This window comes from Trichomycterus rosablanca, chromosome 1, assembly GCF_030014385.1.
Source record: "Trichomycterus rosablanca isolate fTriRos1 chromosome 1, fTriRos1.hap1, whole genome shotgun sequence".
Taxonomy (NCBI): Eukaryota; Metazoa; Chordata; class Actinopteri; order Siluriformes; family Trichomycteridae; genus Trichomycterus; species Trichomycterus rosablanca.
In genome coordinates, this window is record NC_085988.1 from 54,262,996 (window position 1) to 54,279,807 (window position 16,812).

The window sequence follows — 16,812 nt, forward strand, 5'->3', positions numbered from 1 at the left end:
TTTGTTTTTCATTGTTGAATGGCAGTTTTTAAACCACATTAAGACACGTCAAGATCATGTAAAGCAGGCATATTTAAAGTCTGGCCTGCACCTTCTTACTTTTGGAACTATGCTACAGTAAATTACCATTTTAGAAGAGCTGATTTACATTCATGTCTAACCTTATAAAAACAAACCTTTACCTATGTGACATTATACGAATTACAATGACTACGGCAGAATGCTTCTTTTAATGTATTAGTCTTGTTTAATTACTAAGAACCTAAAACAGTTCACACAGAGGACTCAGATCTGATCTGATCTGATCCGATCTCAGAAGAAAAAAAAACACATCTACTGCCCAGAACACAAATTCTTGTTGTAATATTGTAGTTTGGTCTTAGGTAGATCTACATAGAGTGTGTTTGGGTGGAATTTATGGTCACATCAAACTGGAATGTTCCTTAAATTTCTGCACTCTTACCTGGAACAGCAATTAGCAGCTCGTCCGTCTTATGCACTGTTGCATCGGTGTGATCTTTGGCCACCATGCGTACCCTATAGGTCATGCCTGCCTTTAAACCTTTTAACTGATATGTCTGAGAGCTGTTTACAGACTCCCTTTTCCAGGCTTCTTTACCTGGAGAGAAGAGGGCTGGGTCAAATAGGGTGGCGATGATGGATCAGGCAGATCAGTTAGACAGTCAGAAATTAATTATTTCACAGTGGCAGTAAAAGTATTTTTTGTATATATAATTAATTAATTTTACTTTTAAAAACAGCTGCCCAATGATTTTGATACATAAATCAAAAGCAAGAGAAGGGATATCTTACTGTTATCTAAGACATATTCCACATATACATTCTTTTCAGCCCCAGAGTACTCCCAGTTTAAGACTGTGTGGTCTTCCTTCACAGTATAGCTCATGTTGGCAAATGCTGAAGGCACTGTTCATAACAAAGAAACAAATAAAAATTGATTTCCTACAAGATCCCATTTACTTCTTAATATAGACCATGCTACTTCTTCTAACCAGCTAAACCTCTCCAAAGACTGTGTGAGAAATAGCATGTGACACCAGGCAACTCCAATATGAAAGGGATTATCCGATATACCCTAGTATGTAGTTATTTTTGTCCATCAGTTTAATAAAGATTTTTAGCAGTTCTCTGGGCCCAAGCTCATCTCATATAGACTGAAAGACAGTGGAAATATATGCAGTGAAAACAGTCCACATTTCAGATTGTTTTCATACAAAATTGATGTTCTCCATGTAAAATATAAAATGAACAATCCAAAGTGTTATCAGTAAAAAGTGCAAAAAGAAACATCGGTCATGGTATGGGGGTGCATTAGTACCCACAGCATGGATTACTTGCATGTGTATGATGGTACAATAGAGGCAGAGGCTGGTTCATCCCAAGGACAAAACACCCAAGCTCAAACTAAGCATGTTGTGTATGCTGTGCAATCCACTGAGGAGTGCTTTGACCTGTGCATGGAGACCAAACAACCACTCAATAGGTGCATGCCACAACATGAGAGCCAACATGTACTGTACATCTGCACTTAATAGAAAAAGGGCACTCTTTTGGACAGAGAACACAAATAGTTCGAAAGAGGAGTATAAGGAGACCATCTTGTGGTCCTAATTACTTGCATGTTGGCAGGGTGGGTCAATGACTCTCAGCACCACCTCCAAGAGGACAACCCCACTATAGGTCAATTACCTGGGATTCCCCATCTTTGGGAGCCTCTGGACAGTGTTCACATTGTGTTCGCATCTAGTAAGATGGACTGCACTTGAACAGACTTGTTCCAACACGCCATCGATACAGGACGGAAGCGCCAATCAGGTTGTAGCCTCACCACCTGCCTTTAGTAAAGTACCAAATCGCCCAAGAGAAGATTTAGTAGATGACAACCATCCAGCAGCAGGTTAATAAGAAGGGTGCCTTTTGGGCTCTGTAATGCCACTACCACAGTCAAGCTTTTGATGAAGTGGGTGCTTGTGGGCTTGCATGGGCCTAGTTTTGACAAAGCCCTGAGAACCTTTGCACCCCAAAAAGTGCATCGTGTCCCATTCTTGGTGCATATCTTGAGCAGAAATGATGTGGCCATGGACCCAGCAAAGGTGGGCGCCATACAGCACTGACCCACATTCACCAATGTTGAACAGCTGCACAGCTTCCTGGAGCTTGCATCATAAAACCGATGGGTTGTCTGGGGCTGCACAGACATTGCTGCACCGCTGCACCAGCTTACAGCCAAGGTTTATTTGTACAACCCGCAACAGTGCAAGGGACTAAACCCAAATCTCCAGAGCGTTGGAACAGCTTTCTTAAGTAGAGCAAGACAGTGATGGTATGTATTACTATTTTGGTAAATGCAATAAATTTAATGCAATTCATCCCACCCAAAAAATAGCGCCAATTATGCTCTAAGAATATTGTATCTCTTTGACACACACTCACACACACACACACACACATACACATCTTAATACACTGTCATTAATAAAAAAAAAGAGGTGAAAGCAGAGGGGTAAGGAAGTATGTACCCTTGTGAGATGGTGGGTGCAGAGACTGAGTGATTGAAGAGACTGCATGTATAGAGGGTTTGGTGCCTAAAAGAAGATAAAAAATGAGACACAAAGTAACAACAAGATACTGACAGGCATAGGTTGTACAATTCAAAGCATGCAGTATTACACAGGCCACTAGTGTGATGTGCATTCCAAAAGGTTAAACAGTTAACACAAACAAAGAAAAGAGTAAACAAAGAAAGATAAATCTGTGTTTATTTCATAACATTTTGAAATTTCAAAAACTTAAAACTCCTTTCACACATGCATTTTTAATTAAGGTCTCCATTACTGTGTGCTAAAACGTTTCCAGGTAGGATGCAGCAGTGAGCCACATAGAGACTTGTGTCCTTCTGCATTGCCAGTTTTGGTTCCTTTTAATTGACAGCTATCTGCACCTCATTAGCTTTAATTTGCTTCAGGTGGGAGTACTTCTATATATCATGGTTTCTCTTTTATAGATTTGCCAGTTCCTCTATCTAGTAAACTTGCTTTTCCTTGGAACCATAATGTTGGGCAGTCCAGTTTTGCGCTGGTGTGCAATGGCAGCACAATTTAGTTCCTTCTGGGAACTCACCCAGTGTTGCAGCTATTTGGGCCTCACAATGGACCACCCTGGGCCAGTGAATTACCCCAGAGACATACTGTTTCTGGCTCTATAACTGTTTTTTGGCCACAGAATTGTTCTACTTTGGTTGTCCATTTTTGCACTCTTTCATTTTTGCAAGTGCAAAACCAGTAGAATGAACAGATGTCAGAAGATACTTAGAATCCACTAATAAGTCTGCAAACTACATGTTGCAATTTATATGTAGGCCAAAATTACTCACTAAATTAGCTTATGTTGTTTTCTAATTTATAAGTAAATCACACAAATCAGAAGAAAATGCAAACAAAAGCATGTTCATGCTCTCAGCAAAAGTGACATTGTGGAAAGTGGAAAATACAGCATTAGAATAAGGTAAATTTGACCAAAAAAAAGAAAGAGTTTTCTTAAAAAAAACCTCAAAGAAAGAACTTCTCAGTGTTAAATCATGATAAAACTAAAGGTGACTAAAGAGACACTTTGCCCAAACTGTATTCATATTAAAACCACAATTAGGCAGACCAAAAGGACCATACCATCAGACAACCAATACATAAAGCTTCATTTAATAAAAGACAGAAAAAGCAACTTCTGCACAGATACAGAATGTGCTGAATACAAGTGACTCCCATCAGCAAAATTATGGTAAGAAAAAGCTACAAAGGTCTTAAAGGACCAGTAGCATCTCTGAACTACTTAGAACTCGTTGAAAACCAAAAAAAAAAAAAGAAGTGCTGACTGTCACTGACTTTCTCCACAGTCACCTGAACAAAACCCAATCAAGCATTTATAAGGACACTTAAACACTGAAGGCCAAACATTTAGTAACATTACACTATGCTTATTGGAATATTGTGAAATCATCCTGAATTAACATGGATCATCAGATTTTGCACAAAACTGTAAAGTCCATGCCAGCTGTAGCACATGCTGTCATTACAGCAATAGGGATACATACTAAATCATAAAATGAATTTCAAAACTCATAGCACAAGGTCAACTTTTGGAAAACATGCTTGTCTGAATTAAAAGGTACCTTTACCTGCCTCTACCGTTGGCATCCGTATTAATGCTTTAAAGAGAAGAAGAGACAGACAAGGGGGAAGAAATACACATAAGCTGTGGGTTCTAATTAACTCAGTCTACACAGATAGTTCTTGTGAAAGGAGATCCAATCATAGTTGATCTGAAAATTGTGGAGCAGATAAAATGACAGGTGCTACATCACATTCAACTTATTTTGTGGTTCTTCCTCTTTTATCTTCACCCTTGAGTGATTGTTGTTGCTTTAAACTGTGAACATTGTGGCTCTTCTACATTTTTTTTTAACATTTTTCAGCATTTAGCAGACGCTTTTATCCAAAGCGACTTACACAATGAGCTGAACACAATGAGCAATTGAGGGTTAAGGGCCTTGCTCAGGGACCCAACAGTGGCAACTTGGTGGTGGCGGCTTGAACCGGCAACCTTCTGTTTACTAGTCCAGTACCTTAACCACTGAGCTATCACTGGCTTCTAAATTATCTTATCTTATTTTTTACTTTTGCATATTTGTCACAAATATGTTTCATATCATCACACTTTTAATATTAGATAACCCAAGTAAACACAAAATGCTTTTTTTAAATGATGGTTTTATTTATTGAAGGAAAAATACTGTTCAGCCCTACTTGGCCCTGTGTAAAAAACTAATTGCCCCCTAAAATTCGAAATCAACCAGTTAACCAAATTCAATTGATAAGTGGGTCAAATATCACTAGTCACAGCAAGGCATGATTACTGCCAGATGAATCTAAACATAATTTAAATATGACCTGTTTGGCAATGTTTAGAAGGCTAGAAGTTCTCAAAAAGCAGGAGCAAAAGTCTGGAAAAGGGTTACAAAGCCACTGCTAGGGCTCTGGGACTTCAGAAAGCCATAGTGCTTGGAACAGTGGTGAACCTGCCCAGAAAAGACTGGACTACAAAATTTGACCAAGAATGCATCAATGACTCAATCAGGAGGTCATATAAGAACACAAGTAAACAACAAAATATCTGCAGGCCCTGCTTGTCTCATTTAAGGTCAATTTATATGATTCCACAATAAAGACACTGGGCAAAATGGCGTCCATGAGAGAGTGCAAGGTGCAAATCATTGCTGACCAAAAAGGCTTACGTTTGCCAACAATATCTAGTTGACCTCCAAGACCTTTGGGTTAATATGCTGTGGACTGATGAGGCAAATATGGAACTTTCTGGAAGACATTGGTCCTGTTACATCTGGTGTAAAGCTAAAACCGCATTCCAACTTAAAAACATGACACCAATAGTCAAACTTGGCAGTCATTAAAGCACACAAGCATGTCCACCCCAGACTGGCTTTCGAGGGCCTTAGCCAAGGTCCTGACTTGAATCCCATTGAGATGCTAAGGCAAGGCTGTTCATGCCTAAAAACCCTACAGTGTTGCTAAATGTAAAAAAAAAATCCACAAAAAAATTCTGATGTAAGCAGATGTTTGGCACAACCTGTTATTAGGGTTAGGAGGTGATTACTTTTTCACATAGATTATATACGTTTTGATTGATTTTATAGGTTTTGATCTTTAGTGATCAAAAGCTGCAGTTTTATTCACTCATGTTGTCTTAAAAGTAGTTTGATCTGAAACATGTAAATCTGACAAATTAGTAAAAGAGGAGAAATCAAGTGGGGGGTCAAAAACCTTTTCACAGTACTGTAATACACAATATAGTTATATTATAGTTATAAAAGAAATAATAATAAATGTGTAAAACTGGATAAATAGTTGCAGCAGGAACAATGGGCCACAATGTGTCTGCAGTTATATGCTGAACAGAAAGCTAGTTCATTACTCATTCACTTAAGAGCCATTTTTCTTTATTAAGTTAACTGCTGACATAATTGTGTTCTCTGGTGTCACTACATCTATCTTTAAAGCACATTTGAGACTACCAAAAACAAACTTTTCTTATCTGTGAACATAACCTGCTTAACACTTTACTAGCCCTGCATGAAATAGGGTGGGTTTATGTGATGGAAGCCTTATTTAATGCAAAGCATATGAGGCAAATTGTTTTATTTAGATTATATGTTTTTGAATGCTGTATGACAGATTTATTATTTAGGCATTTAGTAGTTCATACATCATTGTTCATACAAACTGTTTTTGTTTATAACAGTGTATCTGAAAAGCATAAAGCATCACAATGTTCCATAATATCAAAAATCAAAATGTATTTTATTAAAAACAAAACATTTCAAAGGCTTCATAGTATTTTTCTAAAATAGGTTCATCATTTTCAGATAAAGCTTACCTTCATCCATAATTGTGATCATCGTTGAGATGGCGGGCCCTGAGCCCTGGATTGTCAAGGCATTTAAGTTGAATCTGTAGCGTGTGCTGTACTTAAGGTTTTCCAAAGTGACACTGGTCTTATTTGCCGGAAAGCTAATCTCTTTAGGTTCATCTGTATTATTGACTTTAAAAAAAAGGCAAAAGAGAAGAAAAATGTTGGTTGGAAAATGGGTCATATGTATGTTCTATAATGGGTAAGGAAAGGTTATCTTTAAGCAGTTAGTAAATACTTTATAAAGATTATTAAACAAATGACATCACTAATATTACAGTTCTTAGACTTACTGGCCTCATATCTGAGCAAGTAGCCAGTGAGCTTGCCATTCTCATGCAAGGGTGAACCCCACTCCACTCTAAATGTGTGCACATTTGGATTTGTGATTCTGAGAAAAGTGGGAGGTCCAGGAACTTTTTTAGAACAAAAAAAGAGAACAAATAGTTGTTATTACATAAAAATCCTGTTTGGAAAACACTGGTAAATAACATAACAAGATGTTAACAGCACAAATGTTATATACAGATATGGATAAAATATTAGTAGTCTTGCATTTTATGTAAAGATTAATTGTTTATGTACGATTAATTGCCTATTTGGTCATATGCCTTTAACTCAACAATGACTTCTGTCTTGTCACTTAGTAATGGCGTGCTACAAAGATGATTGCAGTTCAACAGGTTCTCTCATCTGTGCACAGGGCTTTTAGAGATAATTTAGAGTGACTGGTTGCTTATTACATCCCTGATCAAGTGTCTTGTCTGGCTGCCTAATTTGGCAGGACAGGCCAATTCAAGGAAGGGTAAAGTTTGTGCCTTCCATTCCAAAATTATGGAGGCATCTGTAGTCTTTGGGCTGAAATATGCTTTGCCACAGTACCTCACACAGTACCTTGAACTTTGTGGCTTGATTTTTGTCAATGTGGAATAAAATGTGGGCCTTGATAGAACTAGGTGTGTAGCTTTTTAAAATTGTCCCATAAATTCAAGTTGCAGCAGGTGCACTGATTTCTAGACACATCAGGAATGATTAAAGATTGCACTGCCTGCAACATCATCCAGCATGACTGGTTTGGCAGTGGGTCAGTGATAATCTAGGGCGGCATCTCCTTAAAGGGTCACACAAACCTCCATGTAATAATCAACAGTACCCTGACTGCTGATAGGTACTGGAATGAAATCCTTAGCGCCATTGTCAGACCTTACACCGGTGCACTAAGCCCTGGCTATTTTTTGTTAGAAAAAAACAAATAATATTATACCTCCTTGGGGTGTCTCAAATTGCTGGTCAGCACTGGCAGGTCCATCACCTTTAACATTTATTGCCCTGACATTGACAGAGTATTGGCTGTAGGGATGCAGGTCATCAAGCTTGACCTGTGTCTCATTTCCACTACACGTGAGCACTGTGAGCATTTCTGGCTGAGATTCCCCTCTTTGCAGGCTCCTCTCTTTCCAGTAATGCACCTGATACAACATAAAATATCGTCAGCTATAGATGCAGCTTTAATAACTTTTATTAGCAGCTAAAACATGGACACACTGTTGACCGTAAAATGGTTTCATGCTAGGAACCATATTGCCGTCCATGTTTTATGAAAAACCACAATACAACAAATTTCTAAAGTGTGTTTCAATCATTTAGAGTCCAAAAATTAAGTACATCCAAATGTATAACTAATTAAGTATAAGGTAATTGACTCATGGACACACCTTGTATTCCAACATCCTCCCATTAATTGTATTGGGGGGAATGGGATCCCAGTGTACCTCGGCTAGTGTGCTAGTCTGCACCTGCACTTTCACAATCTCTGGAGCCACCATGGGAGCTGCAATACAAGGAGGAACACAGAAATTTAATCATTACAAAATCCAGCAAAGAAGTCACCTACAACTTTATTATGAATTTCTATGTGAAATGTTTGCAACAGATTAAGCCATTGTTTTAAAAGTCCATTTGTATACTCACTGTCCTCTCCTGAGTATCCCAGAATCACCTGTGGTTTGGGTCCTACTCCATAATCATTAACAGCCTGTACTGTAACTTCATAGTGGACAAAGGTGGGTGTCCCTGACACAGTGTACTCTGAGGCATTAACCACTGTGACTGACGTCCAGTCTTCATCTACATCCTTCCGTCTCCAGCTCACCCTATATCGAAGTCCAGGACCATTGGACTGAAGACCTGATAATTCCTGTTATTCGAATACAGATTTAGATGAATAATAATAATAATGAGTATTTAAGTACCAGACAATTAGCTTGTTGAACATCCCATTTAAAAAAAATGGTTGTAAAATAGAGTGACCACTATATGATCTTTTCAGCTATAACAGCCACTCGTCCCAGAAGGCTTCTCACAAGATTTTGAAGTATGTCTGGGGGAATTTGTGCCCATTTAGTCAAAAGAGCATTTGTATGGCTGGGCCCCGATACTGGTTAAGAAAGCCTCAACTGACATTCCAGTTCATTCCAATGCTGTTTAGTGGGACTGAGTTTAGGGCTCTGTTTAGGCCACTGGAGTTTCTTTAAATGAAGCTTTTCTTCATTTCTTTATAGACATTGCTTTGTACACAGGGGCATAGCCATGCTGGAACAGGAAATGGCCTTCCCTAAACTGTTGCTGCAAAGTTGAGAGCATATAATTTTTTTTTTATATTATTGATTTATTACAACTGTTAGCAATTGTTGTGCCTGAAACACAATGAATTCAATACTTAGAAGGAGTGTCCCAATAATTTTGTCTATAATGTATATCAATTCAGACACCTAAGATTGGCTATTGTGGCTCTGACAAACAAACATGAGTGAAATGCCATCTCTAATACCCAGAAAACGGGGACAATTGTGCTCCCTTGAATTAGTCTCTTACTTATTTCTTTACATCAGGAAACACGCTGTAGCATTGCACCAATCAGAATAATTATAACTTTTACCTTGAAAAGATTCTTACCCTCCAGGATATCACCATATTATCTGGCTCTGTTCCAATTGCTTCAGTGACAGATGGATTTTCATCAGGCTCTAGGAAACACAAAGAAAGTCACTTCATAAATAAACAGTGTTGGTCTAAAACAACCGCTTAGCTAAATTTTGGAACTCAGATTTTGTCATTTGTCTCGAAAAAGCATTTCACTGTGCAGCAGTAAAACAATAAAACACCAGAGCTGACATCTCGAACTTGTGAGTTCGAATCTCAGCTCTGGCTGGACGCCTAGATGGACAATGATTGGCTCGTTCGTTGGGTTGGATTGCCAGAGAGGATTACAACCTCTGCTGGCTGATCAATGGCGCCTGCACAGTGAGACAGGGGATAGTGAAGAAAAGAAGCAATTGGCTACTGCACACATGTCAGAAGGGGTATGTGTTAGTCACGGCTCTTCTCGGTCAGAAGTGGAAGTCATCAGCAGCAGACGAAGCAAAATGCAATCTACTTTATGAAGTTAAATTCTATACCCTTTTTTTTTTACATATTAGTATACAGTGGTGTGAAATGCCTCATTTTTGATTGTCTCTGTTACTGCATACACCGATCAACTATAACAGTAAAAACACCTCCTTGTTTCTACACTCACTGTCCATTTTATCAGCTTCATTTGCCATATAGAAGCACTTTGTAGTTCTACAATTACTGACTGTAGTCCATCTGTTTCCCTACATACTTTTTTAACCTGCTTTCACCCTGTTCTTTATTGGTCAGGACCCCCACAGGACCACCACAGAGCAGATATTATTTAGGTGGTGGATCATTCTCAGCACTGCAGTGACACTGACATGGTGGTGGTATGTTAGTGTGTGTTGTGCTGGTACGAGTGGATCAGTCACAGCAGCGCTGCTGGAGTTTTGTGGAGTCCACTTACTGTCCACTTTATTAGACATTCCTACCTAGTTGGTCCACCTTGTAGATGTAAAGTCAGAGACGATCGCTCATCTATTGCTGCTGTTTGAGTTGCTCATCTTCTAGACCTTCATCAATGGTCACAGGACGCTGCCCACGGGGCGCTGTTGGCTGGATATATTTTTGGTTGGTGGACTATTCTCAGTCCAGCAGTGACAGTAAGGTGTTTTAAAACTCCAGCAGCGCTGCTGTGTCTGATCCACTCATACCAGCACAACACACACTAACACACCACCACCATTGAAGAACAGCATGAAAGGGGGCTAACAAAGCATGCAGAGAAATAGATGGACTACAGTCAGTAATTGTAGAACTACAAAGTGCTTCTATATGGTAAGTGGAACTGATAAAATGGACAATGTGTGTAGAAACAAGGAGGGGGTTTTAATGTTATGGCTGATCGGTGTAAGTGTTACACAAAATTATTTCAGATAATTAAATTAAACATGACAAAAAGAGAACCCGACACAAAAAAGACAGGTAGTCCAGATTTAGTCATCCTAAAATTTGTCCAGTAACACTGTTATTGTCATTGATTTTGAATTATTCACTGTAAAAAAAATCCCAGAAATAACAGAAAATTCTCACGAGCAGGGTTGGTGCGGTACTGGCCAGAGGAGCTGCTAGGTTCGCTCAATCCCACATCGTTGAGCGCCAACACTCTGAATGAGTAGTAAACATAGGGTGAAAGTTCCAGATGTGCTGTGGTACTAGAACCTGAGGCCTCCGTCAGATTGTACCACACACCTGGCTCATGAAGAGAGTCCTCATACTGGACTAGAAACACTGGAGACACCAAGAGTTAATTCAGTACACAGTACAAATAAATTACATTTGTTTATTAATCTCTCTCTCTCTCTCTCTCTCATGGTGAAAAACATATTTTTGACTCCTATTTACTTTTAATTTACACTTACTTCTCAGTTCTATGAATGTGTGTCAAAGTGGTAGGAAAGGTGGAGGAGTAGCTGCCTTATTTAAAGATGTATTCCAGTGCAAAGAGACTGTACTTGGCAATTTTATGTCTTTTGAATACCTCTGTTTTAATTTGAAAGGTACTCCCAAAATTTTATTTTTAACTATTTATAAACCTCCAAGATACTCTGCACATTTTATAGATGAACTTGCTGAACTACTGTCAGTTATCTCCACTGAGTACAGCTTTTTCATCATAACTGGGGATTTTAACATCCACTTAGATAACAACAAGGACAATAACACCAAAGAACTTTTGAACTTTTTAGACACATTTGGTCTATTGCAACATGTGAAAGGGCCTACACATACTCGAGGGCACACTCTGGATCTAGTTATTTCTAAAGGTCTTAACATTTCTTGTGTTATGGTCAAGGACTTGGCCCTCTCTGATCATTTTTGGGTCTTCTTTGAAATGCTGATCACTCCAGATGCTCAAACTAGCTCTGTTTCTGTTAAGAAAAGGTACATAAATGAAAGTACTAGTTCTCAGTTTATGGAGGCCATAGCTATATCACCAACTTTAATTGCAGAGTCAGTTGATGAACTCCTGGATAACTTTAACGTGAAAATATTGACTGTCATGGATGTGGTTGCCCCGGTAAAAGTCATGAAAACGTTGAGCAAACAGAAAGCACCATGGCGTAACACAATGATGGTAATAACTCTGAAAAGAGAATGCAGGAGAGCTGAACGTAAGTGAAGGAAAACTAAACTTCAAATCCACTATGATCTCTATAAGCAAAGCCTTTGTAGTTTTAACTCGGAGTTATGCAGGGCTAGACAGCTGCACTTCTCTAAGATCATTAACAGGAACATCAACAACACCCGCACTCTATTCAACGTGGTCGACAAGCTTACAAATCCTCCAAAACGGATCACACCAGAACTTCTGTCCACAGAGAAATGTAATGAATTTGCTCATTTCTTCTGTGAAAAAAATCAAAACTATTAGACTGACCATCAACGCCACACAGTCAAACAATGAAACCATGCCGCCCCTACAGACACCTAAAAATAACATGACTATTATGTCACAATTTAATACAATAGACCAAAAAACACTGGAGAGAACAGTTCAGCATCTTAAATCATCGACATAATGTCTCGACAAACTGCCATCTGAATTTTTTTAAACTATTTTTAACTCTGTAAAAACTGATTTGCAACAAATAATTAATGGCTCACTAGAATCAGGCGTTTTCCCAAAGTCACTGAAAACAGCTGCCATTAAGCCACTCCTAAAAAAGAGAACTCTGGATGTGTCTGTGTTAAACAACTACAGGCCGGTCTCAAATCTTCCTTTCATAGCCAAGATCATCGAGAAAGTTGTTTACAATCAAGTCAGCAGTTTTTTGAATTCCAGTGGTAATTTTGACAAATTTCAGTCAGGCTTTCGAGCTCACCACAGCACTGAAACAGCTCTCATAAAAGTGTTAAATGATCTACGGCTGAAAACTGACTCGGGTAAAATATCAGTTCTGGTTTTACTGGATCTTAGTGCTGCCTTTGACACTGTAGATCATAGAATATTGCTGGATAGGTTGGAAATCTGGGTTGGACTTTCTAGAACAGTCCTTAATTGGTTCAGGTCTTATTTAGAAGACCGGAGTTACTTCGTCACTATTGGCAGCTGTGAATCTGACAGGGTGGCTATGACATGTGGAATCCCCCAGGGATCAGTTCTCGGACCTCTTCTGTTCAATCTTTACATGCTGCCCTTAGGCCAAATGCTACAGGCTAACAACATTGATTACCATAGTTATGCAGATGACACACAGATATATCTGGCTCTCTCACAAGATGATTACAGCCCAATAGATTCACTGTGTCAGTGTCTGGAGGACATCAATAACTGGATGAGCCAGAATTTTTTACAGTTAAATAAGGACAAAACAGAGATTGTGGTGTTTGGCAGCAAAGAGAAGAGGATTAGTGTCAGTGAACACCTCAGTTCCCGGGCTCTAAAAACCAAAGACCAAGTCCGAAATCTTGGCGTTTTAATAGACTCAGATCTCACATTCACCAGCCATATAAAAACCATCACCAAAACAGCCTTCTACCATCTTAGAAATATAGCCAAAATCAAGGGTCTAGTGTGCCAACAAGACCTAGAGAAGCTGATCCATGCTCTTATCTCCAGTAGGGTGGACTATTGTAATGGTCTCTTAACTGGACTTCCCAAAAAGACCATTAAACAGTTACAGCTCATTCAGAACGCTGCTGCTAGAGTTTTAACTAAGACGAAGAGAACTGAGCACATCACTCCAGTTCTAAAATCTCTACACTGGCTTCCGGTTAGTTACAGAATAGAATTTAAAGTGCTGCTACTGGTCTATAAATCACTGAATGGGTTAGGCCCAGAATACATCTCAGAAATGTTTAGAGAATATAAACCCAGTAGCTCTCTTAGATCCATGAACTCAGGTCAGCTAGTTGAGCCCAGAGTCCAAACTAAACATGGTGAAGCAGCATTTAGCTGTTGGGCTGCATATAACTGGAACAGACTGTCAGGAGATATTAGATGTTCCTTAAATGTAGAAATCTTTAAATCCAGGTTAAAAACTTTTCTTTGTTCTTGTGCCTATGATTGAGCTTGACATTTTTGCTATTACCCTCATTTTACCATATTTCTTTTAGTTTTTCATGCTCTTCTAAATTGTAGTGTATATTTTACTATATTTTCTTTTAGTTTTCATGTTCTTAATTTTTTATCTCTCTTGTTTTAATTTCATATTCCCTAAATTGTAGGTTATATTTTACAATATTTTCTTTTAATTTTTCATGTCCTTAATCTTTTATCTCTCTTGTTTAAATTTCATGTTGTCTTAATTGTAACTAAATGCTTGCAAGAAGTCTTTCTGAGGTTCTAGATCTCAGGAATGTTTTAATGCTTTTAATTTTTTTTTTCCCTTATGTAAAGCACTTTGAATTGCCACTGTGTATGAAAGGTGATATACAAATAAACTTGCCTTGCCTTGCCTTACTTCTGCTCTAGATCTGCGCTAGCCATTTCCCTTCATAATCATACAAGTTTCTACACATCACTACACATCACTCTATTCATTTATCTAGCCATGTATTACCCATTTTATATTCTATTGTATGTGTTACGGCTTGTATTACTTTATACCAATACTTCCAGTTTTGTTACTAGTTTCCCTATCATCCTAGTTCTCTTGTTTCCTATTATTCCTCTTAGTTATATAAAAGTCACTGTTCATCAATCACTAGTACAAGAGCCTGGACCAAACAGAAGAGGTTGCAATTGTGACCAGTTGTCAACCCTCCTTTCTCAGACACAGTCACTGTTTCTTTTATTGATTTATTTATTTATGGGTTTTTTTATGTGACTGTTTTGGACACCCGGCTAGTTCTGGGATTTGAACTTCAGATAAATATTAGATGAATATTATTACTGGCTTGTATAACAGTTTAGGAATATGGTTAAGTTAAGCTAACATCTGGTTATAAGAAATTTTATTAAAGTGTTGGGTTATTTGTAATATCATGATAGATACATTCTATTATATTTAAATTTCTGATCTCTTTTTGAACCTTGCTAGTTGAATTTGTTTTTTATATGGCTTTACGTACAATTAGCAAGCTATCCTGCAATCCTACCAGCGCTATGTCTTTAAAATTTTAGGTAAGCCTAAATAAAAGAACTTCACTAACCCTCACCTGTCTTTTCATACATTACATAAAATACATGTTTGAAAACATTTTGTTAATTGTTGTACACACCCTTAATGGGGCTATTGTGATCCTCTCCAGGAATCCACGTAAGCTGCACACTGCGCTCACTCTGATCTGTCAGCTCCAGATCTTTGGGTTGATCTGGAACCTCTGGGACATGACGCAAACTGATTAATTCACAAACTTTACCAAGAACTTCACCAGTGACAGTCAAGTGAGCCACATTCAAATGCAAACATGCACATGTATAATTGATTGTCAAAGTAAAAGGATTTGTAAATAATAAATGACCCAGATAATAGCAACTGAACAACATATATTAGATATAACACATAAGTTCTAATATTTGTTTTTAAAAACATATGATATTTAGTTGTGAAGACAAAACGAAAGATAGGAAATGAAAAAACATAATGATAAAGTGGTAGTAAATTATGAAAACGGTGGAAAGAAGGAATTTGGGGTATTTGAGGGTCACATGCTTTACCATAGATAATAGGTGGAGTTGGAGTGGCCTCTGCCAGTAGAAGAGCAGCAAGAGAGTTTATTATTAGATACAAATAGCAATTAGAAAGTAGCAATTACGGCAATTAAAAAGCAATCATATTACACATATTTTCTAAAGACTAAAATAAAACAGATATTTTAATAAAAATTACATTGAAAAAAAAAAAGAAAATTAAATGTAACCTAAAGTTTAATGTAATCTAAACATACCCTAAATCGGCACTAATTAATACATGAATGGCAGGCCTTAAAGCCACTTAAAACATGTTGAGGAAATTAAGTCAATTTAACTGAAGAATGAGGAAAACATGCGCACCGACTACAGTAAGTGTAGTGCTGACAGAATCCTGGTCTAGAGTTGTGGTTCTAATGCATGTGTAGGTTCCTTTATCTTCCTCAGTCACATAATTTATAGTCAGACTGTCTGAGCTCATCACAAACCTAGCAGGAGACACATATATGCAAAACTTTTATCAAAAGTAACAGTGTCACATATTAAAATGAAAAATAAACCATGTCATCTTTGAATGATAATGAATTAAAAAGGCTAAATATTTAGACAGAAAACATATAAACTTACGACCTACTTTTATCTTTTATTGACTGAACAGAATAAAATCTTAATTTGATAAATTCAAAAATCCATGATGTGTGTTTCTAATCTACAGTATATAAGTTTTTTCCTTGGCACTGTTGGACTGTGATTTCTGTAAAACTGCTTTGATAGGCACAGATAGGTCAGTTCTAATAAACCTTTCCATGAAGACTACAATTGTCTGAAATCGTAATTTTTCTAATATATATATATAGTTACTCATTTGCTGTTTTAATGGATGGTGTGTTTTATATGTCAGTGCCATATTTTGGAGGCCATGTCTTTACAATTTACATTAAGCTTGTCCATCTCTTGGTGCAAAGAGTGCAGTCGATTTGATTTTGGTATACTCCAAACTGGTGTTGTTCAGATGTAAAGACCTTGTTTTGGTTGCCTAATAATGTATTAGTATGATTGCCAGATTAATTACTGTTTCCAAGGCAGTCAAACTGTATTTCCCTTCATCCGATTTCCAACCTCGGCATTCTAGTCTCACATAACCAGCAAGACATTTTGTTTGCACGTCTTTTAAATGTACCTGGTATCATTTTACAGCTCATTTAATTGTTGGCAAAAAAGAATAAATCTTTTGCAGTCCAAAACTAGATCATGGTAATTTTTAACAAGACTAAAATCCA

At 37.8% G+C, this 16,812-nt stretch overlaps 1 protein-coding gene across 1 annotated transcript in view; it reads right to left on the reverse strand.

Annotated features, from left to right (window-relative positions):
* The window catches only part of nrcama (neuronal cell adhesion molecule a), an 83,413-nt gene that overhangs the window by 9,436 nt on the left and 57,165 nt on the right, over positions 1–16,812 (reverse strand). The window contains exons 15-27 of the mRNA XM_062994644.1: positions 15,896–16,020; positions 15,121–15,222; positions 10,987–11,184; positions 9,454–9,524; positions 8,470–8,695; positions 8,214–8,329; positions 7,763–7,967; positions 6,792–6,914; positions 6,466–6,630; positions 4,193–4,222; positions 2,541–2,606; positions 814–927; positions 464–619 (exon numbers count right to left, since the gene is read on the reverse strand). Coding sequence (XP_062850714.1) covers positions 464–619; positions 814–927; positions 2,541–2,606; positions 4,193–4,222; positions 6,466–6,630; positions 6,792–6,914; positions 7,763–7,967; positions 8,214–8,329; positions 8,470–8,695; positions 9,454–9,524; positions 10,987–11,184; positions 15,121–15,222; positions 15,896–16,020 — 1,697 coding nt within the window. The remainder of the gene's footprint in view (positions 1–463; positions 620–813; positions 928–2,540; positions 2,607–4,192; positions 4,223–6,465; positions 6,631–6,791; positions 6,915–7,762; positions 7,968–8,213; positions 8,330–8,469; positions 8,696–9,453; positions 9,525–10,986; positions 11,185–15,120; positions 15,223–15,895; positions 16,021–16,812) is intronic.